The 23986-nt window shown below is 43.7% G+C and overlaps 1 protein-coding gene across 4 annotated transcripts in view; it reads left to right on the forward strand.

The window, feature by feature from the left end:
• The first annotated feature begins 207 nt into the window (after positions 1-207).
• The window catches only part of LOC137421850 (high affinity 3',5'-cyclic-AMP phosphodiesterase 7A), a 111739-nt gene continuing 87960 nt past the window's right edge, over positions 208-23986 (forward strand). Inside the window, exon 1 of one of the 4 annotated variants that reach the window (XM_078773220.1) lies at positions 208-754. In XM_078773220.1, coding sequence (XP_078629346.1) covers positions 476-754 — 279 coding nt within the window. In that variant the 5' untranslated portion in view covers positions 208-475. The remainder of the gene's footprint in view (positions 755-23986) is intronic. The other 3 variants (XM_078773219.1, XM_078773222.1, XM_078773221.1) reach the window with 3 other exon arrangements.

Consider the following 23986-nt stretch of genomic DNA (forward strand, 5'->3'; position numbering starts at 1 on the left):
CGTTCACAAACACCATATTGTGGGTCCGTGCTTGGTGCTGCTCGGTTTTCGCTCGTGCTGCGATTGTATAGAATCGCGTGCAATTTGAGAACGTCCGTTTGCGATCGCAATCGTGGAGAACCGATTGCAAGATCGCCGCCGCCTTTGTTTTACGAACCGGGACGAGGCTCCCGATTGCAGAACGCGTCACCGATAGCATACGCAGCCCCTTTCAAGACGATGAGCTCGCTCGGCCACGCCCCCTCCCCCAGGAAATGTGCGCCGCGTTGCGCATCAATGGAGACGCTTTAGCGATCCGAGCCGCCCGTTGGGACCCCACCGGTCGCATCACTCCTTTGGCTCCCCCCACCTTGCAGTACTCCTGCCTCCCCAGAGACGCGTGTACCGGTGCTCGGGCGTTGAGGTCGTGGCAGAACCGAGTGGCGGGAACAACAACAACAACAACAATAAGGAATCGAAGCTGCTCCGACGGTCCATGCGTTCCGATCTTTTCCGGGGGTTCGGCGCTCGTCGCGGGTTGCTCTTTCTGTTCGCCAATTCGCAACCCCCCGGAATGACCGCCGACCAGGAGGGTGGTGGAGACGAGGAGGAGGAAGCGGACAATGGTGCTCACGGTCTCTTGCGGAGGCATTACCTCCCTTCGCTGCCGCTGGACCGTGTTGTTCCAGGTCATGTCCTGCTCCGCAGAGGAGCCATCAGCTTCGGTTCGTGCGCTGCTCTGATCGGGGGGACCCAACCGCGACTCCTCTCGCAGGTACCTGAGTCCGTTTCGGGTGGGGTCGCCATGTGGGGTTTGTTATACACTCGCTGGGGTTAAATTAAAATGGGAATGCGATCGCCACGGTCATGTCTGCCGGGTTCAATGTTCGGAGCGTTAACAGCACTTCTTGTTTGTTGTCGACCCAGCAGCCAGCAGGTCGTCTGAGTGTGAGCACTTTGGGTTTACCCATCGCTCTAGTATTTCGGGTTTACCTATTGTTCTACCACTCCGGGTTTACCTATTGTTCTACCACTCCGGGTTTACCAATTGTTCTAGTACGCCGGGTTTACCATTTGTTCTAGTACGCCAGGTTTACCCATCGTTCTAGTATTCCGGGTTTACCTATTGTTCTATCACTCAGGGTTTACCAATTGTTGTAGTACTCCGGGTTTACCCATCGTTCTAGTACTCCGGGTTTACACACTATTCTAGTACTCCGGGTTTACCCATTGTTCTAGTACTCCGGGTTTACCCATTGTTCTAGTACTCCGGGTTTACCCATTGTTCTAGTACTCCGGGTTTACCCATTGTTCTAGTACTCCGGGTTTACCCATTTTATCACTCCGGGTTTACCAATTGTTCTCGTACGCCGGGTTTATCAATTGTTCTAGTACTCCGGGTTTACCCATTTTATCACTCCGGGTTTACCAATTGTTCTCGTACGCCGGGTTTATCAATTGTTCTAGTACTCCGGGTGTACACATTGTTCTAGTACGCCGGGTGTACACATTGTTCTAGTACGCCGGGTGTACACATTGTTCTAGTACTCTGGGTGTACACATTGTTCTAGTACTCCAGATTTACCCATTTTTCAAATACTCTGGGTTTACTCATTGTTCTACGACTTTGGGTTTACCCATTGTTCTATCACTCTGGGTTTACCCGTTGTTCTAACACTCAGGGTTTACCATCTACCGTCACACATGACCAACACAAGTGGTCGCAATATAATGGTGGCCAGAGTAGGACATCTAGATTATTTGGACAACGTTCCATATGCTTCGGGTAACTTCGTACAAGTGTGTGCAAAAGACAAAGTTTCACCTTAATTGAAGGACAGGACATGTCACCTCCCCGAGGTCAACGTTGGATTGCTTTATGTATTCAACTTTCAAGAGATGGTCAAACACACGTCAACAAAGGTGTGTGGTGTGTATCGTGCATGTTGTGTCATGTGTATGGTGCATGGTGTGTATGGTGTGTGTGTGTATAACATGTGTGTTACTTGGACTATTGGGAGCATCCCTTTCCGAGGACTTTTTGAACACCCCACATAGTCTCCCTCTATTTTGCATTCTACACACTGTCTCACCCTTCCTCTTCTTAGGCTTTATCAATTTCATCCTTACTATGAGTCACCCCATCATAATACAATCCATTGGACAACTCGGGCATACCCTTTTCACCCAAACTCGCTCGATACAATCCTAACCATCAATAGACCTCTCAGTTGTTGTGCTATTTGTTGTCAGTTGTGATATTTGTTGTCAGTTGTTGTGCTATTTGTTGTCAGTTGTGCTATTTGTTGTAAGTTGTTGTGATATTTTTGTCCGTTGTTGTGATATTTGTTGTCCGTTGTTGTGATATTTGTTGTCAGTTGTGCTATTTGTCGTCAGTTGTTGTGATATTTGTTGTCAGTTGTTGTGATATTTGTTGTCCGTTGTTGTGATATTTGTTGTCAGTTGTTGTGATATTTGTTGTCAGTTGTTGTGATATTTGTTGTCAGTTGTTGTGATATTTGTTGTCCGTTGTTGTGATATTTGTTGTCCGTTGTTGTGATATTTGTTGTCAGTTGTTGTGATATTTGTTGTCAGTTGTTGTGATATTTGTTGTCCGTTGTTGTGATATTTGTTGTCCGTTGTTGTGATATTTGTTGTCAGTTGTTGTGATATTTGTTGTCCGTTGTTGTGATATTTGTTGTCCGTTGTTGTGATATTTGTTGTCAGTTGTTGTGATATTTGTTGTCCGTTGTTGTGATATTTGTTGTCAGTTGTTGTGATATTTGTTGTCAGTTGTGCTATTTGTTGTCATTCATACGGGGACGTAGGGGTTGGTGGTGTGCATAATTGGTACATCGTGCTGGACTGGACCCTCCATAAGATCGCATGTAATAAATTCAGCACCATCGCTTGTTATTTCCAAGCTAGCAATAAGAAGAAGAAGAAGAGGAAGAATAAGCTGTGCTTCTCCACAATGCCCAGGTTGTTGCAGGTATTTGCAGGCAAAGCCGTCAAATCGTTGTTGCAACAACAGGATTGCTTGCAAGGCTGGGTGGATTTGACCTCGGCGTTGGGAGTTGCACGGAATGAAAGCGGTTTCGTTGCTGCTGCGGAGAGTCCGGGAAAGCGAAGTGACGCAGTTGCGGCATTATGAAATGGGCAGATTAATATAGCATTTGTAAATACAATTGGCGTCGTTTGTTTGACGCATTCGTGAAATTGAGCTGCTTTCGATGCAGTCTTGCATCGGGGAGCTCGGAGCATAACGCCTTCCGTGAAAAGGCAGCAACGGTCCAGCCTGCGAAGTGTGCAAAGGCTCACGCAGTGGTGTGCACACGTGTCATGGAATTCCCTGGAATTGCTTGCTCCTCGCACCCAGGGAGGGTATCTTGTTCCACCAGAGAGGCAAAGTAACCATATAAAATGGTGGGGTCCGGGGTGTCAGATATTTCAAACTCGATCCATAAATTGCCTTGAGGTTGACACACACACACACACACACACACATGAACACTAACACACAATTTGCAAATATGTAATTGCATTACCTGTATGGTCTGTTGTCTGTGCAGAACAATTATTCGTCACCCCTACCTCCGCTTTTGAAAAAAACCCCAAAAAACCTGTTACTTTACAACGTGTTGACGTCAATCTAACGACGATCTCTTCTGAATTTCACAATTACATGACAATCAACACCACGTCCCTCCCTTTGTCCCCCATAAATCAAATTGCCACAGGCAAGTGAGCGTTGTGATTCGGGCGCTGCAAGCGAGCTGTCTAGCAGCAACATTTCGAGCAGGTCGTGCTACATCTCGTTGATGAATGTGACAGCAGCAGGAATGGACGCAGCTGCTGGTTGCTGCCATTTAGGCCTTTGGCTCCGATGGGGGAGGGAGGGGCAGCCGCAACTGCTTTCGTGAATAAGATCCTGGCCGCCTGTTTTGAGGGGCGTTCACCAACTTCCACGAACGAGGTGCGAGTCCAGGAAATGGCAACGGCTTTTTATTTTTTGCAATAAACAAGTCTATTTGCAAATAATTATATGTCCTTAAATATTGAAAAATTAATAAACTCTTGGTGTTTCTTGGACCATTGTATCTCATTAATTGTTTTTTTAAAACGCCCCTCGTCCTTTCTGACGCCGAGAGTATTTTTTTAATTTTTACATTTAATGGAGGAAATGATATCCGATGAATTGGCTCAGACGTATCTCGCGTACGTCCCTTCGAGTCGTCTCAGATGCACTCGACGTGCCTCGAAGAGCATAAGCCACCCCTTTGGAGTCTGCTGACCCATCAGCATCTGCTGAGGCCCTCTTGTTGACTTTAGACACCCCACGTTGCCTTTTCTAAATATTTGATATATTATGGGCTGGTATTCTGGATCAATTTCAAATGACTTTATGGGAAGACGATGGCAACCCATCGATGGCAACCCAGACGATGGCAACCCACAAACAATACGAACACGGTGAATGCTAAAGCATTAAACCAATAAATTATACATTCCTGTGCCACCTTCAGCACGCAAAAGTGCTTTTGCGACGGAATACTATAGTCTGTGTGAAAACTTGTGTTGGTATTTAGATGACCGATGGCTTTTATCAACTGCAAGCTGATAGGCGTACGTCGACGACCATGGGGAACGAGGTGTGGTTGAAACGTTTCGAACGATAAAAAATATGAAGATTTTATCCGTCGTTCTCGTGGTGTATTTCTTTCCGAGCCACTGCTTTTGCCTGCACCTGCTGTGCACCTGGCTGGATGGTATAAAATAGGTCTGATATTTATTTATTTATTTTGCAATGTCTGGCAATCAAGTCATAGATTGATGATTGACAGTTTCGTTTGCTAGTGCAGACTTTGATCCGTTATTGTTTCCTGGAACTTGTGCATAGTCTGCGATAGGCGTGTGTGAAAATACCCTCCAAGATTTTCCTCCTGTGGAAATGGGTTTTTTTTCAATACAAATGGCACTCGGCACCCTGCCAGGCTGAACTGTTTGTGTTCTACCCCACTGCTAGGCCGAACCCGGGTCTTCACTGAAATTGAATCAATTACACACCCAACCTGCCCACCAAGTTCTTTCTGACTCCATCCACAACATTTTGAAATATCATGCTGTATATAGTTTTGGCTTTATCTCTCAATTGCGAAGAATCACTGAAATTTTTTTTTACAAATTCATATCCAGATATTTACTCTCGCCAGGGAGTAACGCATTCACTCGTGTCCGTCCGTGTGTGTGTGTGTTCTTATGTTCGTGTGTTTGTGAACAAGAAATCTGGAAAAGTTCTGAACGGATTTGGATGAAAGTTGGTGGGACGATTGCCCTTGGGATAAGGAAGAATTGATTAGTTTTTGGTGAAGCTCAGGATATTATTCCGGATCCAGGAATTTTTTGGGGAATTTTTTTTGGGAAAGATTTTTTCTGTTTTACTGCATTAAAGCTTTTATTCTTATTCTTTAATGATGTTTTTCTCCTCTAATTCCGAGATATATCAAAATAAATTCTCTGACAGTTAGGGCTTACTTTCTTTTTCATTTATTGTTTTGGGGGGAGGGGATGTTAAACAAAACGTGTTATTCCAACTAAACCCACGGCGGGAGTATGCGCTCTACTGAGTGGCGTTCTAGTTACTATCGTTTTTTTTAGATATCCTGCTCACAAACAAACACGGACAGATAGGCAGGGGTGAAAACATAGCCTCCGTACACTTTCGGTGGTGGAGGTAATAGCAGCATATATTTATTCCGTATGCACGGGGGGGGGGGGGGGAGGTTGGGGGAAGTGGGGCAAAGGGGGTAAGGGTTGGCACTAAGGTGAGAATATGGGAAGGACAGTAATAGAGAATATAGAGAAGGAGAAGGGATACTAATAAAAAAAAAACCCACCTTTAGAGGCCATTTTTCCCCGCAAAGCGGGGGTTGGCCTTTTTCGGGAACCGTGGTTGTTGTTGTTTTTCGGTCCCCTTTTTGAAGCAATGTTTTACGGCCGGATGCCCTTCCTGACGCCAACCCTTTTTGCCGCCTTTAACGACAAACAGGGAATTACCAGTGAACTGGTACTCAATTAGCCGACCTCGGAAGGATGACAGGCTGAGTCAACCCCCCTGGTGTTAATTCAGCGATTGCACCGGGATTCGAACCCAGGATCCTAGGATCCTAAGCCGGCACCCTAGCCGCTAGCCCAACACCAGGGTTCTAATAACACCAGACCAGAAGGGATACTAATAACAGCCATAATAGAGAAGGGAAACAAAGGACAGTTTGAATTTGGAAGCAGTGGGGGTAGATGGTTGGGTCGACAAGTGAGTGAGGGGAGAGAAGGGAAAGAGTGCAGGTATAGACTTGGACAATTCTAGGCAGAGGGTGCAGGAGGAGTGAGAGGGGGGGGGGGGGGGTGGTAAAAGGTCTAATATCCCTGAGTTTGTTTGCTCCGTTATGGTTCAATTAATAGTTTGGCAGATTCGTTAGTCACGCCACATTTGATATCAGAACCTTGTACGTGTGGCGTCGAGTTGGCGTTGTGGATCAAAGTACCTGCTGTCATCAGACCCATTGCCTGGGCTGGCTTTTCCGGGTCGAATGCACGTGCCGCCCTTGTCTGCAGAGCAAACTATGATAATGACCTCAGGCAAAGGTTCAGGCAATGATTGGCCCGGTTATTGTTTTGACTCGACGCGTGGCCAATTTAAATTCCTACTTTGCAAAGACTATTTTCAACATAGGTTTGTTCCTACTTCCTACAACGTTTCTACTTTCGAAACAACATGGGTTTGTGTCTCTGTAAGATCCCACGCATCATTACTCCACTGTTGTACAAAAAAGAAATGTATTGTACAAAGTTGTCAGTCAAATGAAAGGACAATTTTTACTTGCTTGCCAAACAGGTATTTCCAACTTGCTCCGGAAAACATTCTCCTTGTGCAAACGCACCGATTGCCATGGTTTTTGGTGACCCGTTCAGCCTGATGTTGGCTTTTGGGACGTGAGAAGGAATAAGGTTATTTTGCAGATTTAAGAGGGAGTAGGAACATCACTAACCTTGCTCGATGGCTGTTAGCAAATCATGGTGGCCGAACCGTTTTGCCTGGAAACGTTGAATGAACCCAGGATTTTTGAAAGAGGGGGGAAAAGGGAGGGCATTTTGAGAGGGTTATTGGGAAGAAATTATCGTACATCACTGTTAAACAGCTGAGTCGGTTTAGGATCGATCTACCTATTATGTATAAGAATGTGAAAGACTTTTTGACCCAACCCTGAATGCCCCACCCTTGCCCCTTCCTTTTCTAATTTCTCCACCTGTCTATCCCTTATATGCCCATTTTCAAAAATAGAAATTCAATTCAATAAAATATTGTAATTTCATGGAGGATATTTTCACGCATGAGTTTAACTTGTTAATAATGCATGTCTTATACCCGTTAACCGCTTACATATCACCTGATGTTGGCCTAATGGTTAGGGCGGCGGGCTTGGGATCCTAAGGTCCTGAGTTCGAATCCCATCGAATCAACACCAGGTGAGGTTGACTCAGCCTGGTCATCCTTCCGAGGTCGGAAAAATGAGTACCAGATAACTGGTTATAGAGAGGAATTGCATCAGCGGCAGACGTGCCCACTGAAAATGATGCAACCAGCAGCCGGGTGGCTGCACACGATCCGCCCACCACCTCCTACATCCGCAGTTTATATTTTCTATTTTTTGGTTTATTTCTTACTAGCGAGGTACCCGTGCTACGCATGGGTGGGGAAAAAACCACCTTTGGAGGCCATTTTTCCCTGCAGAGCGGGGGTTCGCCTTTTTTGGGCACCATGGTCCCCTTTTTTGAAGCAATGTTTTATGGCCGAATGCTCTTCCTGCCACCAACCCTGTTAGTCGCCTCTTGCGACACACAGGGAATTACCAGTGACCTGGTAGCCGGAAGCAAACAAACAATACGAACACGGTGAATGCTAAAGCATTAAACCAATAAATTATACATTCCTGTGCCACCTTCAGCATTTATGAAACCTTCCACCTACATGAGGATGCCTGTTGGGACCCCAAAACGTTCCACAGGTTTTGCAAGCCAGCTCCAAAACTGTGGGAGTAGTACTGTAGAAAATCAATGTGCCTTTAATCCGAATCCTACTATATTTTACGACCTAATCCTACTTAATAATTAATTACGAATTAATGAATTCCGAACGAAAAACGTACCCGTTTTAATGGTTCTATACCCAGTCAATGGCGAATCTGCAAATGGCGATCCACGAACGTCACGCTTAGAAAGTAAAAACCGTCACGGCATTTCGTCATTCACTTGAACTCAATATCTCTATTTTCATTCCAAACAGCATAACTCCAATCACAAATTAAACAGCATTAAGATAAAAAATAAACTTTTAACAACATTCGTGACATAAACAAGTATTTAAATCCGGATGTGAAGTAGTTCCGTACAGTTGGGTGAATACAATTACGAATTCAAAATGGTGATTGTATTCATTCAATTCCAAACGTCATTCCAATCATAAATTGATACTTTGACAAAATACTGTGCTAAATGACGATTGTATTGAGATATTATGAAACCAGCTCATTGCCATCATCTGTCCACTTCCGGATTCGCGGCTAGTTGGTATCGAGTTAATTTCAAAATCATAATTTTATTGAGGAATTTTTGAAACCTCCTACCTACCTCACAACATTTGCTGGGACCCCAAAACATTCCACAGGAGGTTTGGTGGGGCTAGCCCCAAAACTGAGGGAGTAGTTTTGGGACAGACAGACAAACAGACACTCTTTTTTTTTTTTTTTTTTTTTTTTTTTTTTTTTGTATACAAGGTCGAGGCTCGTGAAAGAGCGAACATTAATCACACAGAAAGACAAACCGACACAAAAAACATATAACATAGGGAGCGGTAGACAAGATGGGGAGAGAGGGGGAAGGACACAAACACAACATTTGAGAGCAGGGACCGAGAGACATGGAGACATTGAGAGATCTGAGAGAGGGCGAGGGCTTTGGGGGGGGGGGGGGGGGCGTGGGAAGGGGGCGGTGGGAGAGGTATAAAACATATGGACACTGCCAGGACTTCCAGGAAAGAAGTTGGAATTTCAAACAAGGTGGATCTGGGGTGAATTAGCGGGGGTAGAAAAGATCAAGGTTTTGGATGGGGGAAGATAAGAGATGGTGGTGAACAGCTGTTTTAAAGACCTGGAGGGAGGAGTGGGATTGAAGGGAGTGAGGGAGTTTGTTCCAGAGGCGGGAGAAAAGAGGAATGAAAGAGTGAAGGTGAGCAGAGAGCCGAGATTTCGGCAGTTTAACCATCAGAGGGTTGCTGGCAGATCTTGTGCGACCTGTAGGAATATTTGGGGGACAGAGCACAGAGAGAGCTGGGGGTGCAAGGCCGGAGAGGAGTCGGTAGAAGACAGAAAGACCACCTACCTGCCTGCGGTGAGTGAGTGAAAGGCCCTCAGAGATAGCTTCATCGCGGGAGATTCCAATAATTCTGAAAGCTTTGGTTTCAACAGCGTGAAGCCGAGCTAGGTGTGAGGCAGGAGCACCGGCCCATAGGGGAGAACAGTATTCCATTGAGCTGCGGATGAAAGCCTTGTATGTGGTGAGGAGCTCAGGTGTGCCGAGGAAGGACTTCGCACGACGGAGGATGCCCAGTCGGCGACTGGCTTTGGAGGCCAGCTTGGAAATGTGGTTTTCCCAAGAAAGATCATGGCAGATAGTGAGACCCAAAATCTTGAGCGACAGAACTTCTTGGAGAGGATTGTTGAGAAAGTAGATGGGAGGGTTGTCCAGTCGATCTTTTCGGAGAGACATAGTAAGAGTGTGAGATTTGTCAGGATTGAAAGACATGTTCCACTTGTTTGACCAGTCTGTGATTTTGTCCAGGTCTTCAGAGAGTGAGGAGGCAGCAGACTGCCGATCTGAGGGAAGAGGAATGGAGCGGCAGAGAGTGGAGTCATCAGCAAAGAGATAGAGAGGATTTTCGAGAGAGTCAGAGAGATCATTGATGAAGACCAGAAAAAGCACGGGGCCCAGAACACTGCCTTGGGGAACTCCAGCCTGAACAGGAAGAGGAGATGAGAGAAACCCATTCAGGGCCACACGTTGACGACGACTAGAGAGGAAGTCCGCCAGCCATGCGTGGAGATTTCCATGGATACCAAAGGAGGAGAGTTTGGTGAGCAGAGCGGGGTGCCAGACCGTGTCGAAGGCACGTGATATGTCGAGGGAGACAGCTCTAATTTCCTGTTTGGCATTGAGGACCTCCATCCATTGTTGAGACAGCAGAAGCAGCATGTCCAGAGTAGAGTGACCTGGTCTGAAACCAAATTGATGATCAGAGATCAAGCCATTGGAGAAGAGGAAAGATTTCATATCCGAAGCAATGATGGATTCCATGACTTTGCTGATAATTGGGAGAAGGCTGATTGGTCTGTAGTTGCTAGGATCTGTTTTTGCACCTTTTTTGTGCAAAGCGGTGATGTTGGCTGATTTCCAAGCAGATGGCAGTTGACTTTGAGCAAAAGAGAGGGTGAAGAGAACAGAGAGAGGGTGAGATAGAGCAGCAGAGCAGGATTTTAGGACCCGTGGGCTGATGCCGTCGGGTCCAGTTGCAGAATCAGAGTCGAGGGTTGACAGAAACTTTTCCACCTTGTCAGGAGGAAAGGACACGGAGTCCAGGAGCAGCAGGGTACGACTGGGTATGGTGGGTACAGAGAGGGATGGGTTTGGGACACAAGATTTAGAGGCAAACACAGAGTTGAGGCATTCAGCTTTTTCACGTGCGGAGTCAGCTGTGTAGCCGTTTGAGGTAAGGGAGGGGATGGAGGGGGAACAAACACCAGAAACGGATTTGACCAGACGCCACCAGGATTTGGAAGAGGGAGACAGATAAGAGAGTTCGGTCTTGAGAACGGAGAGATATTGTTTCCTGGCTCTCCTGAGGGTGGACACACACTTGTTTCGGGCTTTGTGAAAGGAAATGAGATTTCCTTCCGTTGGATTTGCTTTCCAGGAGACGAAGGCAAGTTGTTTCTGGGCAACAGCCTCACCACAAGATTCCGTGTACCATGGACGGGAGGAAGGGTATGACAACTGAAGACGAGATGGGATAAATCTGTGCATGAGAGAGAGCAATTTACTTTGGAAGAATTCCCAGGATGAGTTGATGTCAGAGGTGGTAGAGATGGGAGACCAGTCCAGATGATTGATGGCTGCTTGAAGACCGTGCCAGTTGGCCTGAGTGAAATGCCAGACTCGTCGACGCTGAGCAGGCTCCCTGAGGATGGTCAGAGAGATGTCCACTTTAACAAGGACATGATCAGATGATCCGATCGGAGCAGAAGAAGAGCAGCAGACATTTTCAGGGAAGTTAGTCATAACCAAGTCCAGAAGAGAAGATGTTCCGTTGACTGAGATCCGGGTCGGGAAATTGACAGATTGTGTCAGTCCCAGTGAGTCGCAGAAGTCCTTTGCTGAGGAGCCATGGCTGGTGAGAGAGGTACCCACACCCAGCCAACTGGCATGATGACAGTTGAAATCACCACATATGAGGAAGAGAGAGTTGGGATGAGTAGATAGAAGTTGGTCCATATCATCAGACAGCGAGATGTAGATGGAGTCATCACTGTTTGGTGGACGGTACAACACACATATGAACAAGAGGTGGGAGCGAAGGGGAAGCCGTAGCCAGAGGTATTCCTGGGGGTGAGGTGGAGAGAGTGCAGTGCAGGGCGAGTGAGGAAGAGAGTTTTTGATAAAGATAGCAACCCCGCCTCCAGGACGAGGCTCAGGTCTATCATACCGGAGGAGGGAGTAGCCCGGGAGAGATACTATGGAATCAGAGACATCATAAAGGAGGAAAGTTTCTGTTAAGCAGATCACGTCTGGTTTGACAGAAGCAACCTGTATGGAGAGATCAGTTAAGTTTGAACGAAGGCCCCGGATGTTTGAGGTCCATACCGTTAATGAAGAGGAAGGGGGAGCATCAGATACAGAACAGGGGGGAGGAGGGGTAGGGTAAGATGTGGAAGAGGTGGAAGAGGTAGGGAGAGCTGTTGAAGGTGTGTCAGAGATTTCAGAATAGCTCGGAGAAAGGGAAGGATGGGGCGGACAAAAGGTTTGATGGTGATTGGGTGAGCCACAATGAGGTGTTATTTGAGGAGGGGGAAGAGCGAGGCAGAAGGTTGGGGGAGATGGAGGTGAGAGTTTGAAGGGGGAAGAAGCGGGGAGGACGCTTTGAGGAGGGGGAGTGAGAGGGGGGAAATTGAGAAGCAATGAGGGTGGGGAGATTTGAAGGGGAGGGGTGAGGGGGAAGTTTGGGAGGGAAGGGGCAAGGGGAGGGATTTGAAAGGGATGGGATATGGGGGAGATTTGGAGGGGAGGGGTGAGGCAGGAGTCTAGGAGGGGAGGGGCGAGGGGGCGTCTTGGCGGGGAGGGGTGAGGGGGTCGTTTAGGAGGGAGGGGGCAAGGGGGGAGATTTGAAAGGGATGGGTGATGGGGAAGATTTGGAGGGGAGGGGTGATGGGGAAGATTTGGAGGGGAGGGGTTATGGGGAAGATTTGGAGGGGAGGGGTGAGATTGGATTTTTGAAAGTGTACGATTTATGGGAAACGAACATTTATTGCAAAATGAGTTGCTTGTGACCTTCGAGTTAAAAATACGTTTAAGGACGCTGGATGGAGGATGGAGTGCAGGAGAGTTTAGGGAATGTAGAAAAAAGGCACTATAGGAGATGGATATTTTTTTTGGGATGAATTGATTTGGTGAGCAAGTCGAAAGCAGCCTTTTAAAGAAGAAGAAGAAAAAGGTGTTATAAAATATGACGGAATACATAACTTGAGGGGAAAGTGTAAACATTGAAGGTTAATGAGTGAAAACTATCTGGGGAAATGGGGGAGAAACACGTGGTCAAAGAACGAACGAACGAATAAGAATGAATAAACGAATGATAACAGAGAAGGGAAATTTTTTTTTTTTTTTTTTTTTTTTTTTGAGTTGAGATTTACACAAGGAAGTAGGCTATGGGTGAAAAGACTGGGAATACAGAGAACGAAAGTTATTGGATCACAAAAGACGGACCGCTGAGAGAAAAACAAAGCCTCAAGGTTGTACAGTGCACACTGTACAAGGCCTCAAGACACGACACGGCAAACAGACGATCAATTTATGAAAGATAAACACCGAGAAACAACCAAAGTTGCACACAATAACTTCACACACCGAAAGATAAATACAGTTTCGACAAAATACAATTGTGAACAGACTTAACTTCGAAAAACGTGGAGACCGTGTGGAGCTTCGAAAATCCCTGCCGCCGTCTCCAAGATCTCGCGAGATCCGCGATCTCGCGAGATCCGCGATCTTGAGCACAACAATCATTGATTCTCAACAGTGGCTTTGTTTGATTTTTTTTTTTTCACGTGGACTCCGTGCGAGATGTGAATTTCTGTGACCGATTGTTGGACCTCGCTCTCTACTCAGTGACCGGTTGTTGGATCTCACGTGATTTTAGTATCTTCTGCTCCTCAGCTCACTATATAGCACAACCATTATTGAACAATGCTGGCCTTGTTGATTGTGGCAACCACTGCATCACCATCAGTAGCATAACTGAGGGTCTTGAGTTCCACATCTGGTTAAGGCAATCATTTTTGAATGTCAGGCTGTTGCCACACGATGGTCGACTCAGTAAGTGATCAAGCACAAGGTCAGGGCTCTTTAAATTCCATCAGCTAATGCTATCAGACGGGGCGCCAAGTTTAACGTGCCATACAAGGGACATTTTTTTTTTTTTTTTTTTGCAGGACTTAAGGCTCGTAGTGTTGTTGACACACACACACACACACACACACACACACACACACACACACACACACACACACACACACACACACACACACACCTTAAATATCTTGCACACATGAGACACAACACACTACTGTAAGACAAGACAAGCACAGTCACTGAGTTTGAAGGAAATTCCATCACTTCCTGGAGCACTCTGGGTACGAGCAACAACGCAACAATTGCGCCGCCTTTCTCACCGCACTCAGCGAGGCATTTCCTTCGGAGGAATTTCCTTCGGAGGAATTTCCTCCTCATGGATGCCAGGTTGTGGGAATTGTCTGTGTTCTTATCCTTTTAACTGCTGAACATCAAGCAAGGAAGAAGCACAAAATATTTTTTACACTATTTGGTATGACTGGGCCGGGGTTTGAAACGTCGACCTGCCCGACTCGGAGTGGAAGCTCGAACCATTACAGCACCGAATCTTATGAAACTTTGGAATGCAATGCCCTGCCTGTGAAACACCAAGGTTGGGGTAGAACCCAGATTAGACAGCTCGAAGGAATTTCTGCCTCTCTGTCCGAGTTATCCTGTTGGACCAGCTGATTCTGGCTGATTGACACAATAATACAATTCGTTTCTTTGAACACACCTGACACCTGTGGCATGGCTCGCCCAGTCCATCCATCTTTCCAAAGTTCCAGTTTTACTTTCGATTATTCAAATGTACGCGTTGCGGTGAGGCTCATGGGGCACACACAGCGTCTCACCATGGAGGAACGAAAACTGGTTCCTGTTTTTTTTCATCATTGTCCCCCGTCGCACCGCGGAGCGAAAGGGGGACTATGGTGTTCCCCTCCGTCCGTGCGGGCATGCGTGCGTGTGTGCATGCGTAAGCGAAGGACCGAATTCTAATTTGGTGTGTGGGTGCAACCCACGTCAAAATCCTAGATGGCCGCCGCCATGTATGTCTGACGCCATGTATGTCTGAACCTTGTGAGTGGAATATCTTGAAAAATAAGTGAAGTGCCAACTTCTAATCTGGTGTGTGGGTGTATCTATGCATAAGGAAGAACGCTATTGAAAATTGGGTCGCCACGTCAAAATCCAAGATGGCCGCCAACATATATATGTCTGAACCATGTGAGTGAAATATCTTGAAAAATAAACGAACTACTACAGACTTGGCATTTAATATGGAATATTTTTTTTATGGGGGTGAACTTACTTTTCAAGATGTCTTAGAACCAAAAGTTCATTGGAATTATGTTGAAATTATTCTAGATTTTGTTAATGTGACCTTTAAAAGAAACAAAAACCACATTTGACATTTCGAAACAAATAAATTGATCCTTGAAAGTGATGGAAACTGATATCGAACTCAATTCATGGACAGTACTGTGTTAAACCTCTGTACGTTTTCCAGAAGTATCTCTTTATTTTGCAAATTAGCCAAAAATTTTTTAACAAAAACAAAATTTAAATTACGACTGGGATTACGGACACTAAAATTACAGTTCAGTACTTCGTGTAACCCCCACGAGCATTCAGGAGAGCACGTACACGTTGAGGCATGCTGTTCACGAGATTTGCCAAGGTTTGGACAGGAATCGCTTGCCATGCAGTGACAATAGCCTGCTGCAATTCACGCACAGAGGTCGGCTGCTGGTCCAAGTGGTCGAGTTGATGCGTTAATTCTGCCCACAAGTTCTCTATCGGATTCATTTCCGGGGACATGGCAGGCCACTCCATATGCTCTGCACCACGGTCAGCAAGAAAGTGTTGGATCATGCGAGCACGATGAGGCCGTGCATTGTCATCTTGTAAGACAAAGTTTCCTCGAAAGGCTGCACGAGCAAATGGAAGCAATGTTTCTTCCAGAACGGCCCAGTACTTGAACTGGTTCAGGTTTCCATTCAGAACAACCAGGTCAGTTTTGCCCCCTGCATGAAAAGCAGCCCAAACGGTCACCCCACCACCTCCAGCTTGGACTCTTGGCATTATACAATCTTCGTTGTGGGCTTCATGCACTTGTCTGCGCACTCGGACGCGGCCATCTTGACGATAGACCAGAAATCTAGACTCGTCACTGAAGGTCACGTGATTCCAGTGTCCTGGCTGCCATTGACGGTGCTCTCTGGCCCACTGCAATCGGCGCTGGCTGTGTTGTCTGGTCAGGCATGGCTTTCTCAGGGGACGCCTGGCACGGGAGCCTGCTGGAACCAGTCGTTGGTTGACTAGCCTTCTGGATACAGGCACATTTGTGAGTTGCTGCCACTCAGCTCTAAGCCGATTAGCTGACTTGGTACGGCCATTGCGGACTAACCGGTGCAGTTGGCGATCATCCCCCCTTGTGGTTCTGCGGGGACGTCCTGGCCTCGGTATTGGAGTAGGGACACCCCTCTGAGCATTTCGTTTCAGGATCTTTGACACCTGACCTTGAGTGATGCCATACTGCCGAGCAATAGCACGCTCTTTCATGCTGTAATTTCGTAAAGCCATCACTCCATGACAAACAGCATTGTCGAGTTGAAGGAACCATCTCCAGAGGAAGCGGCAATAACTTTTGGAGACGTGCAGCAGTTGTTTTCCACTAATACAGAACGCAACAACCCTTGTATACCCGACTGTGAAGCCAATCGTCAAATGCACCTGTCCGTACATTTTGCCATGCCACCTGTGATATAATCCTGTTGTTGACTTCTTGCTGTGACAGACAATCAGTGACATGGTTCTTTTAACAAATAAATCACCAAAGTGTAAAAGAAACTCACCAGATTGATATACTGAGTTAAGAAAGTAAACCCAAGTCAAGAAAAAAAAAATATTCCATATTAAATGCCAAGTCTGTAACTTCTAATCTGGTGTGTGGGTGTATCTACGCATACTGAAGAACGCTATTGAAAATTGGGTCGCCACGTCAAACTCCAAGATGGCCGCCTTGCGTCTTCCACTTTGTCAACTCACATCACTTCACCGACGGGGGACCTAGACGTAACGGTTGTTCTGGTTGGCCTTCGTTTATCCCACCTCATTTTAAACCTTTTTCCAGTTGCGTTTGTTAAATCCTCAACACCAATATTATGTTTCGTGAAAGTTGTGTGGGTGCTGACAATAACAAGTGATGGAGTATTCTGTTTTGTTTATTATATTTTTTTCAATACGAGGAACATTCAAAATGTTCTCAGATCGAGACACTCACAGGAACTCAATAAACGCCATTGTAATGGTTTGACACTGGTATACTCATCCACTCTGAGTGTGAAAGGTTGTTGGTTCCAACTCCAGTCAAGTCTTACGAAATATTTTTGCAATGGTACGTCCTGCTTCCTTGCTTGATGGACAACATTAAAAAGGACAGAGTATGGGCAAACAACCATATGTTGGCAACCCTTGTGTAAGCCTTATGGGCCAAATGGGCTCCTGCATTGAAGTTGCTGGTAAGATAACTCAAAAGAAACCCACCAACTTATTATTTGAAATACTATCTTATTAAGTGTGTGCACAATTCGCTGGAATAGAATGTCCTCACTCAATGATTACACATGTACCTCGTGTATTAAATTAAAAAAACCACGTCATGTCTTGTACTATTCCGAGGATCTTGTTCCGAGAACCTTCTGAACGCCTTTCGTCGTACGGGACGAAATATTCGGAATACTTATGATGTATTCTGAATATCCAGCAGGCAATTTCCATCCACAATGTTCGGCCAGAATGGTACGACGTGTAGTTGTTTTTTTCATCTAAGTAGACAAAATATGTTGCCAGTAGCTTGCATGATTGCAGTAATTTGTCCCAGATCTGCACACTTTTCTTGAGAAAATTGCCAGCGTAATGCAGGCTTTTGCCTTTTTTCACTCTCTCCGTCGGAGTACCGGCCCTGATTTGCACAGGCAGCTTCGTGCAGGAATCTTGGAAATGGCGACCCGAGGCTTTTTGTGAGAAACTTAGGAGAAGCGAGGGCAGTGTAATGGTGATGTGGGGATGTTAGGGTTAGGGTTAGGGTTGTTAGGGTTAGGGTTAGGGTTGTTGTTAGGGTTAGGGTTAGGGTTAGGGTTGTTAGGGTTAGGGTTAGGGTTGTTGTTAGGGTTAGGGTTAGGGTTGTTGTTAGGGTTAGGGTTAGGTTAGGGTTGGTTGCAGCCATTCGCTACTGCAATTCCTTCCGCGAACTGTTGTGCTTTCCCACACACCGCAAACTGACGTCTTCCGAAGCATGTGACGCACGGAGCAAGAAGCAGCAGTTCAACAACTCAGTCTTAAATTTGTCAACAAATCAGTCTTAAATTTGTCAACAACTCAGTCTTAAATTTGTCAACAAATCAGTCTTAAATTGCAGTAATTGCGGGACTAATTGTGGAAGGTAGAGTGTGGTGGAGTGAATTTTCACCATCGTCTTCCTTTTCTACAAGTTGCAGAAGTGGTGCCGTGGGACAGATCGTGTACATGCAGCAAAACGGAATGTTGTCAGGCTTCAAAGAAGAACAAGCAGATGAGTGAAGGTGTTGCTGTTGTACAATTGTTATTTTACTTTCATTCTTGCCTCGCTCTTCAGTGCATCACCTGGCAATGATGCCAGCCACGAGGAGACGCCGGGACTGTTTGATCTCGCCTTGGGACCAAGACAGGCGAGCTTTGCCAGGCCTATGACGCACATTGCTTATCAGATGGGTGACGCTGCTGATGAGGATGTAACGAGGAGAAGAGCAAAATTCTCCAGGGGATTAAACGTCGTTTGGCTGCACAAAGCATATTTTGATATTTGAATACTAGCTTATTTTGCCCCTCGAGCAATACTTGCACACATTTGGAAATTCCCAGTCTAACTGTGTTTTTTGTTTTTTCTTTATTTTTAATCCCCCAACTGCATCATCTTACACCAAGCGTTATGTTTAGAAGATTTATCCTTTTCTTCAATCGTTGAGGTGAAATCATTGGATGGTACTATTGGCCTGAATGCAACGTTCAAGTGCATTTATTCTCCCCTCCATTGACTTTTCCGATTCTTCTTCCTGTTCCTCTTTTTATATCATCTTTTTCTTCATATTATCTTTACATTACATCTTCTTCCTCTTCTCTTACTCATCCTATCTTCTTTTCTTTTCTCTTCTCTTACTCGTCCTATCTTATTTTCTCTTCTATTTCTCATCCTGTCTTCTTTTATCTTCTATAACTCATCCTGTCTTCTTTTCTCTTCTATAACTCATCCTATGTTTTTTCTCTTCTATTTCTCATCCTGTCTTCTTTTCTCTTCTATTTCTCATCCTGTCTTCTTTTCTCTTCTATAACTCATCCTGTCTTCTTTTCTCTTCTATAACTCATCCTGTCTTCTTTTCTCTTCTATAACTCATCCTGTCTTCTTTTCTCTTCTATAACTCATCCCGTCTTCTTTTCTCTTCTATTTCTCATCCTGTCTTCTTTTCTCTTCTGTAACTCATCCTATGTTTTTTCTCTTCTATTTCTCATCCTATGTTTTTTCTCTTCTATTTCTCATCCTGTCTTCTTTTCTCTTCTATTTCTCATCCTGTCTTCTTTTCTCTTCTATTTCTCATCCAGTCTTCTTTTCTCTTCTATTTCTCATCCAGTCTTCTTTTCTCTTCTATTTCTCATCCTGTCTTCTTTTCTCTTCTATTTCTCATCCTATGTTTTTTCTCTTCTATTTCTCATCCTGTCTTCTTTTCTCTTCTATTTCTCATCCTGTCTTCTTTTCTCTTCTATTTCTCATCCAGTCTTCTTTTCTCTTCTATTTCTCATCCTGTCTTCTTTTCTCTTCTATTTCTCATCCAGTCTTCTTTTCTCTTCTATTTCTCATCCAGTCTTCTTTTCTCTTCTATTTCTCATCCTGTCTTCTTTTCTCTTCTATTTCTCATCCTGTCTTCTTTTCTCTTCTATTTCTCATCCTGTCTTCTTTTCTCTTCTATTTCTCATCCTGTCTTCTTTTCTCTTCTATTTCTTATCCAGTCTTCTTTTCTCTTCTATTTCTCATCCTGTCTTCTTTTCTCTTCTATTTCTCATCCTGTCTTCTTTTCTCTTCTATAACTCATCCTGTCTTCTTTTCTCTTCTATAACTCATCCTGTCTTCTTTTCTCTTCTATAACTCATCCTGTCTTCTTTTCTCTTCTATAACTCATCCTGTCTTCTTTTCTCTTCTATTTCTCATCCTGTCTTCTTTACTCTTCTATAACTCATCCTGTCTTCTTTTCTCTTCTGTAACTCATCCTATGTTTTTTCTCTTCTATTTCTCATCCTGTCTTCTTTTCTCTTCTATTTCTCATCCTGTCTTCTTTTCTCTTCTATTTCTCATCCAGTCTTCTTTTCTCTTCTATTTCTCATCCTGTCTTCTTTTCTCTTCTATTTCTCATCCAGTCTTCTTTTCTCTTCTATTTCTCATCCAGTCTTCTTTTCTCTTCTATTTCTCATCCTGTCTTCTTTTCTCTTCTATTTCTCATCCTGTCTTCTTTTCTCTTCTATTTCTCATCCTGTCTTCTTTTCTCTTCTATTTCTCATCCTGTCTTCTTTTCTCTTCTATTTCTCATCCTGTCTTCTTTTCTCTTCTATTTCTCATCCTGTCTTCTTTTCTCTTCTATTTCTCATCCTGTCTTCTTTTCTCTTCTATTTCTCATCCTGTCTTCTTTTCTCTTCTATTTCTCATCCAGTCTTCTTTTCTCTTCTATTTCTCATCCTGTCTTCTTTTCTCTTCTATTTCTCATCCAGTCTTCTTTTCTCTTCTATTTCTCATCCTGTCTTCTTTTCTCTTCTATTTCTCATCCAGTCTTCTTTTCTCTTCTATTTCTCATCCTGTCTTCTTTTCTCTTCTATTTCTCATCCTGTCTTCTTTTCTCTTCTATTTCTCATCCAGTCTTCTTTTCTCTTCTATTTCTCATCCTGTCTTCTTTTCTCTTCTATTTCTCATCCAGTCTTCTTTTCTCTTCTATTTCTCATCCAGTCTTCTTTTCTCTTCTATTTCTCATCCTGTCTTCTTTTCTCTTCTATTTCTCATCCTGTCTTCTTTTCTCTTCTATTTCTCATCCTGTCTTCTTTTATCTTCTATTTCTCATCCTGTCTTCTTTTCTCTTCTATTTCTTATCCAGTCTTCTTTTCTCTTCTATTTCTCATCCTGTCTTCTTTTCTCTTCTATTTCTCATCCTGTCTTCTTTTCTCTTCTATAACTCATCCTGTCTTCTTTTCTCTTCTATAACTCATCCTGTCTTCTTTTCTCTTCTATAACTCATCCTGTCTTCTTTTCTCTTCTATAACTCATCCTGTCTTCTTTTCTCTTCTGTAACTCATCCTATGTTTTTTCTCTTCTATTTCTCATCCTGTCTTCTTTTCTCTTCTATTTCTCATCCTGTCTTCTTTTCTCTTCTATAACTCATCCTGTCTTCTTTTCTCTTCTGTAACTCATCCTATGTTTTTTCTCTTCTATTTCTCATCCTGTCTTCTTTTCTCTTCTATTTCTCATCCTGTCTTCTTTTCTCTTCTATTTCTCATCCAGTCTTCTTTTCTCTTCTATTTCTCATCCAGTCTTCTTTTCTCTTCTATTTCTCATCCTGTCTTCTTTTCTCTTCTATTTCTCATCCAGTCTTCTTTTCTCTTCTATTTCTCATCCAGTCTTCTTTTCTCTTCTATTTCTCATCCTGTCTTCTTTTCTCTTCTATTTCTCATCCTGTCTTCTTTTCTCTTCTATTTCTCATCCTGTCTTCTTTTCTCTTCTATTTCTCATCCTGTCTTCTTTTCTCTTCTATTTCTTATCCAGTCTTCTTTTCTCTTCTATTTCTCATCCTGTCTTCTTTTCTCTTCTATTTCTCATCCTGTCTTCTTTTCTCTTCTATTTCTCATCCTGTCTTCTTTTCTCTTCTATTTCTCATCCTGTCTTCTTTTCTCTTCTATTTCTCATCCTGTCTTCTTTTCTCTTCTATTTCTCATCCTGTCTTCTTTTCTCTTCTATTTCTCATCCTGTCTTCTTTTCTCTTCTATTTCTCATCCTGTCTTCTTTTCTCTTCTATTTCTCATCCTGTCTTCTTTTCTCTTCTATTTCTCATCCAGTCTTCTTTTCTCTTCTATTTCTCATCCTGTCTTCTTTTTCTTCTATTTCTCATCCTGTCTTCTTTTCTCTTCTATTTCTCATCCTGTCTTCTTTTCTCTTCTATTTCTCATCCTGTCTTCTTTTCTCTTCTATTTCTCATCCAGTCTTCTTTTCTCTTCTATTTCTCATCCTGTCTTCTTTTCTCTTCTATTTCTCATCCTGTCTTCTTTTCTCTTCTATTTCTCATCCTGTCTTCTTTTCTCTTCTATTTCTCATCCTGTCTTCTTTTCTCTTCTATTTCTCATCCAGTCTTCTTTTCTCTTCTATTTCTCATCCTGTCTTCTTTTCTCTTCTATTTCTCATCCTGTCTTCTTTTCTCTTCTATTTCTCATCCTGTCTTCTTTTCTCTTCTATATCTCATCCTGTCTTCTTTTCCCTTCTATATCTCATCCTGTCTTCTTTTCCCTTCTATATCTCATCCTGTCTTATTTTCTCTTCTGTAACTCATTCTGTCTTCTGTTGTCTTCTATATCTCCTCCTGTGATCTGTTGTCTTATCTTAGCCTACTTGTCCTGTCTTTTTTTTTCTCCTCTCTTACTCATCCTGCCTTATTTTCTCTCACTTAACCTTGTCTTCTTTTCCCATCTATATCTCGTACTCTCTTCTTTTTTTTCTTACTCATCCTGTACTTTTCTCTTACTCGTCCTGTCTTCTTTTCCCATCCATAACTTGTCCTGTATTCTTTTCTCTGACTTGTCCTGTATTCTTTTCTATGACGTATCCTGTCTTCTTTTCTCTTCTCTTACTCCTCCTTTCTTCTTTTATCCTCTCTTACTCGTCCTGTCTTCTCTTCTCTTACTCCTCGTTTCTTCTTTTATCCTCTCTTACTCCTCATTTCTTCTTTTATCCGCTCTTACTCCTGTCTTCTTTTCACCTCTCTTACTCCTCCTGTCTTATTTTGCCCTCTCTTTCTCATCCTATCTTCTCTTCTCTTACTCCTTTTTTATTTTCTCCTCTCTTATTCCTACTTTGTTCTTTTGTCCTCTCTTACTCATCTCGTCTTCTTTTCTCCTTTTATTCCTGTCTTCTTTTCTCCTCTCTTACTCATCCTGTCTTCTTTTCTCCTTTTATTCCTGTCTTCTTTTCTCCTCTCTTCCTCATCCTGTCTTCTTTTCTCCTCCCTTATTTGTCCTGTCTTTTTCTTACCTCTTACTCATCCAAATTTTCCTGTTATTTTCTTCTTCCTCTCCATATTATTTTTGTCCTTGTTTCCAAATTACTTTTTCCCCTTGGAAGCATTTCCCCCCACAATTGCACTATTTGTATTTGCTCATGTTGCAGAACTATGAAGGTTAAAAAAATATATTTTGGAATTCTAAACCAAGGCTCTTGTAAGAGCTAACACATGGAACATATAATAAAGGGAGCAGGAGATAAGAGAAGGAGAGAGAGGGAAACACAACAACAGTAGAGAACAGGAACATCGGGAGATCTGTGGAAGGGGGAGTACACGGGATAAACAGGGGTACACGGGGCTGGGGCAGGGGTACACGGGATAAATAAGATGGACATTACAAGGACTTTCAGGAAAGAAAACGGAAATTGAAAAAGGTGGATTTGGGATGTATTCACAGGGGTAGAAAAAAAGATCAAGGTTTTGGATGGTTAACTCGATGATGTACTGTGTTGAATTTACAGACATGGCATTTAATATGGAATATTTTTTTTGTGGGGGTGAACTTACTTTTCAAGATGTCTTATTACCAAAAGTTCATTGGAATTATGTTGAAATTATTCTAGATTTTGTTAATGTGACCTTTAAAAGAAACAAAAACCATATTTGACATTTCGAAACAAATAAATTGATCCTTGAAAGTGATGTAAACTGATATCGAACTCAATTCATGGACAGTACTGTGTTAAACTTCTGTACGTTTTCCAGAAGTATCTCTTTATTTTGCACATTAGCCAATTTTTTTTTAACAAAAACAAAAGTTAAATTACGACTGGGATTACGGACAGTAAAATTACAGTTCAGTACTTCGTGTAACCCCCACGAGCATTCAGGAGAGCACGTACACGTTGAGGCATGCTGTTCACGAGATTTGCCAAGGTTTGGACAGGAATCGCTTGCCATGCAGTGACAATAGCCTGCTGCAATTCACGCACAGAGGTCGGCTG

This window comes from Myxine glutinosa, chromosome 2, assembly GCF_964187855.1.
Source record: "Myxine glutinosa chromosome 2, kmMyxGlut1.1, whole genome shotgun sequence".
Taxonomy (NCBI): domain Eukaryota; kingdom Metazoa; phylum Chordata; class Myxini; order Myxiniformes; family Myxinidae; genus Myxine; species Myxine glutinosa.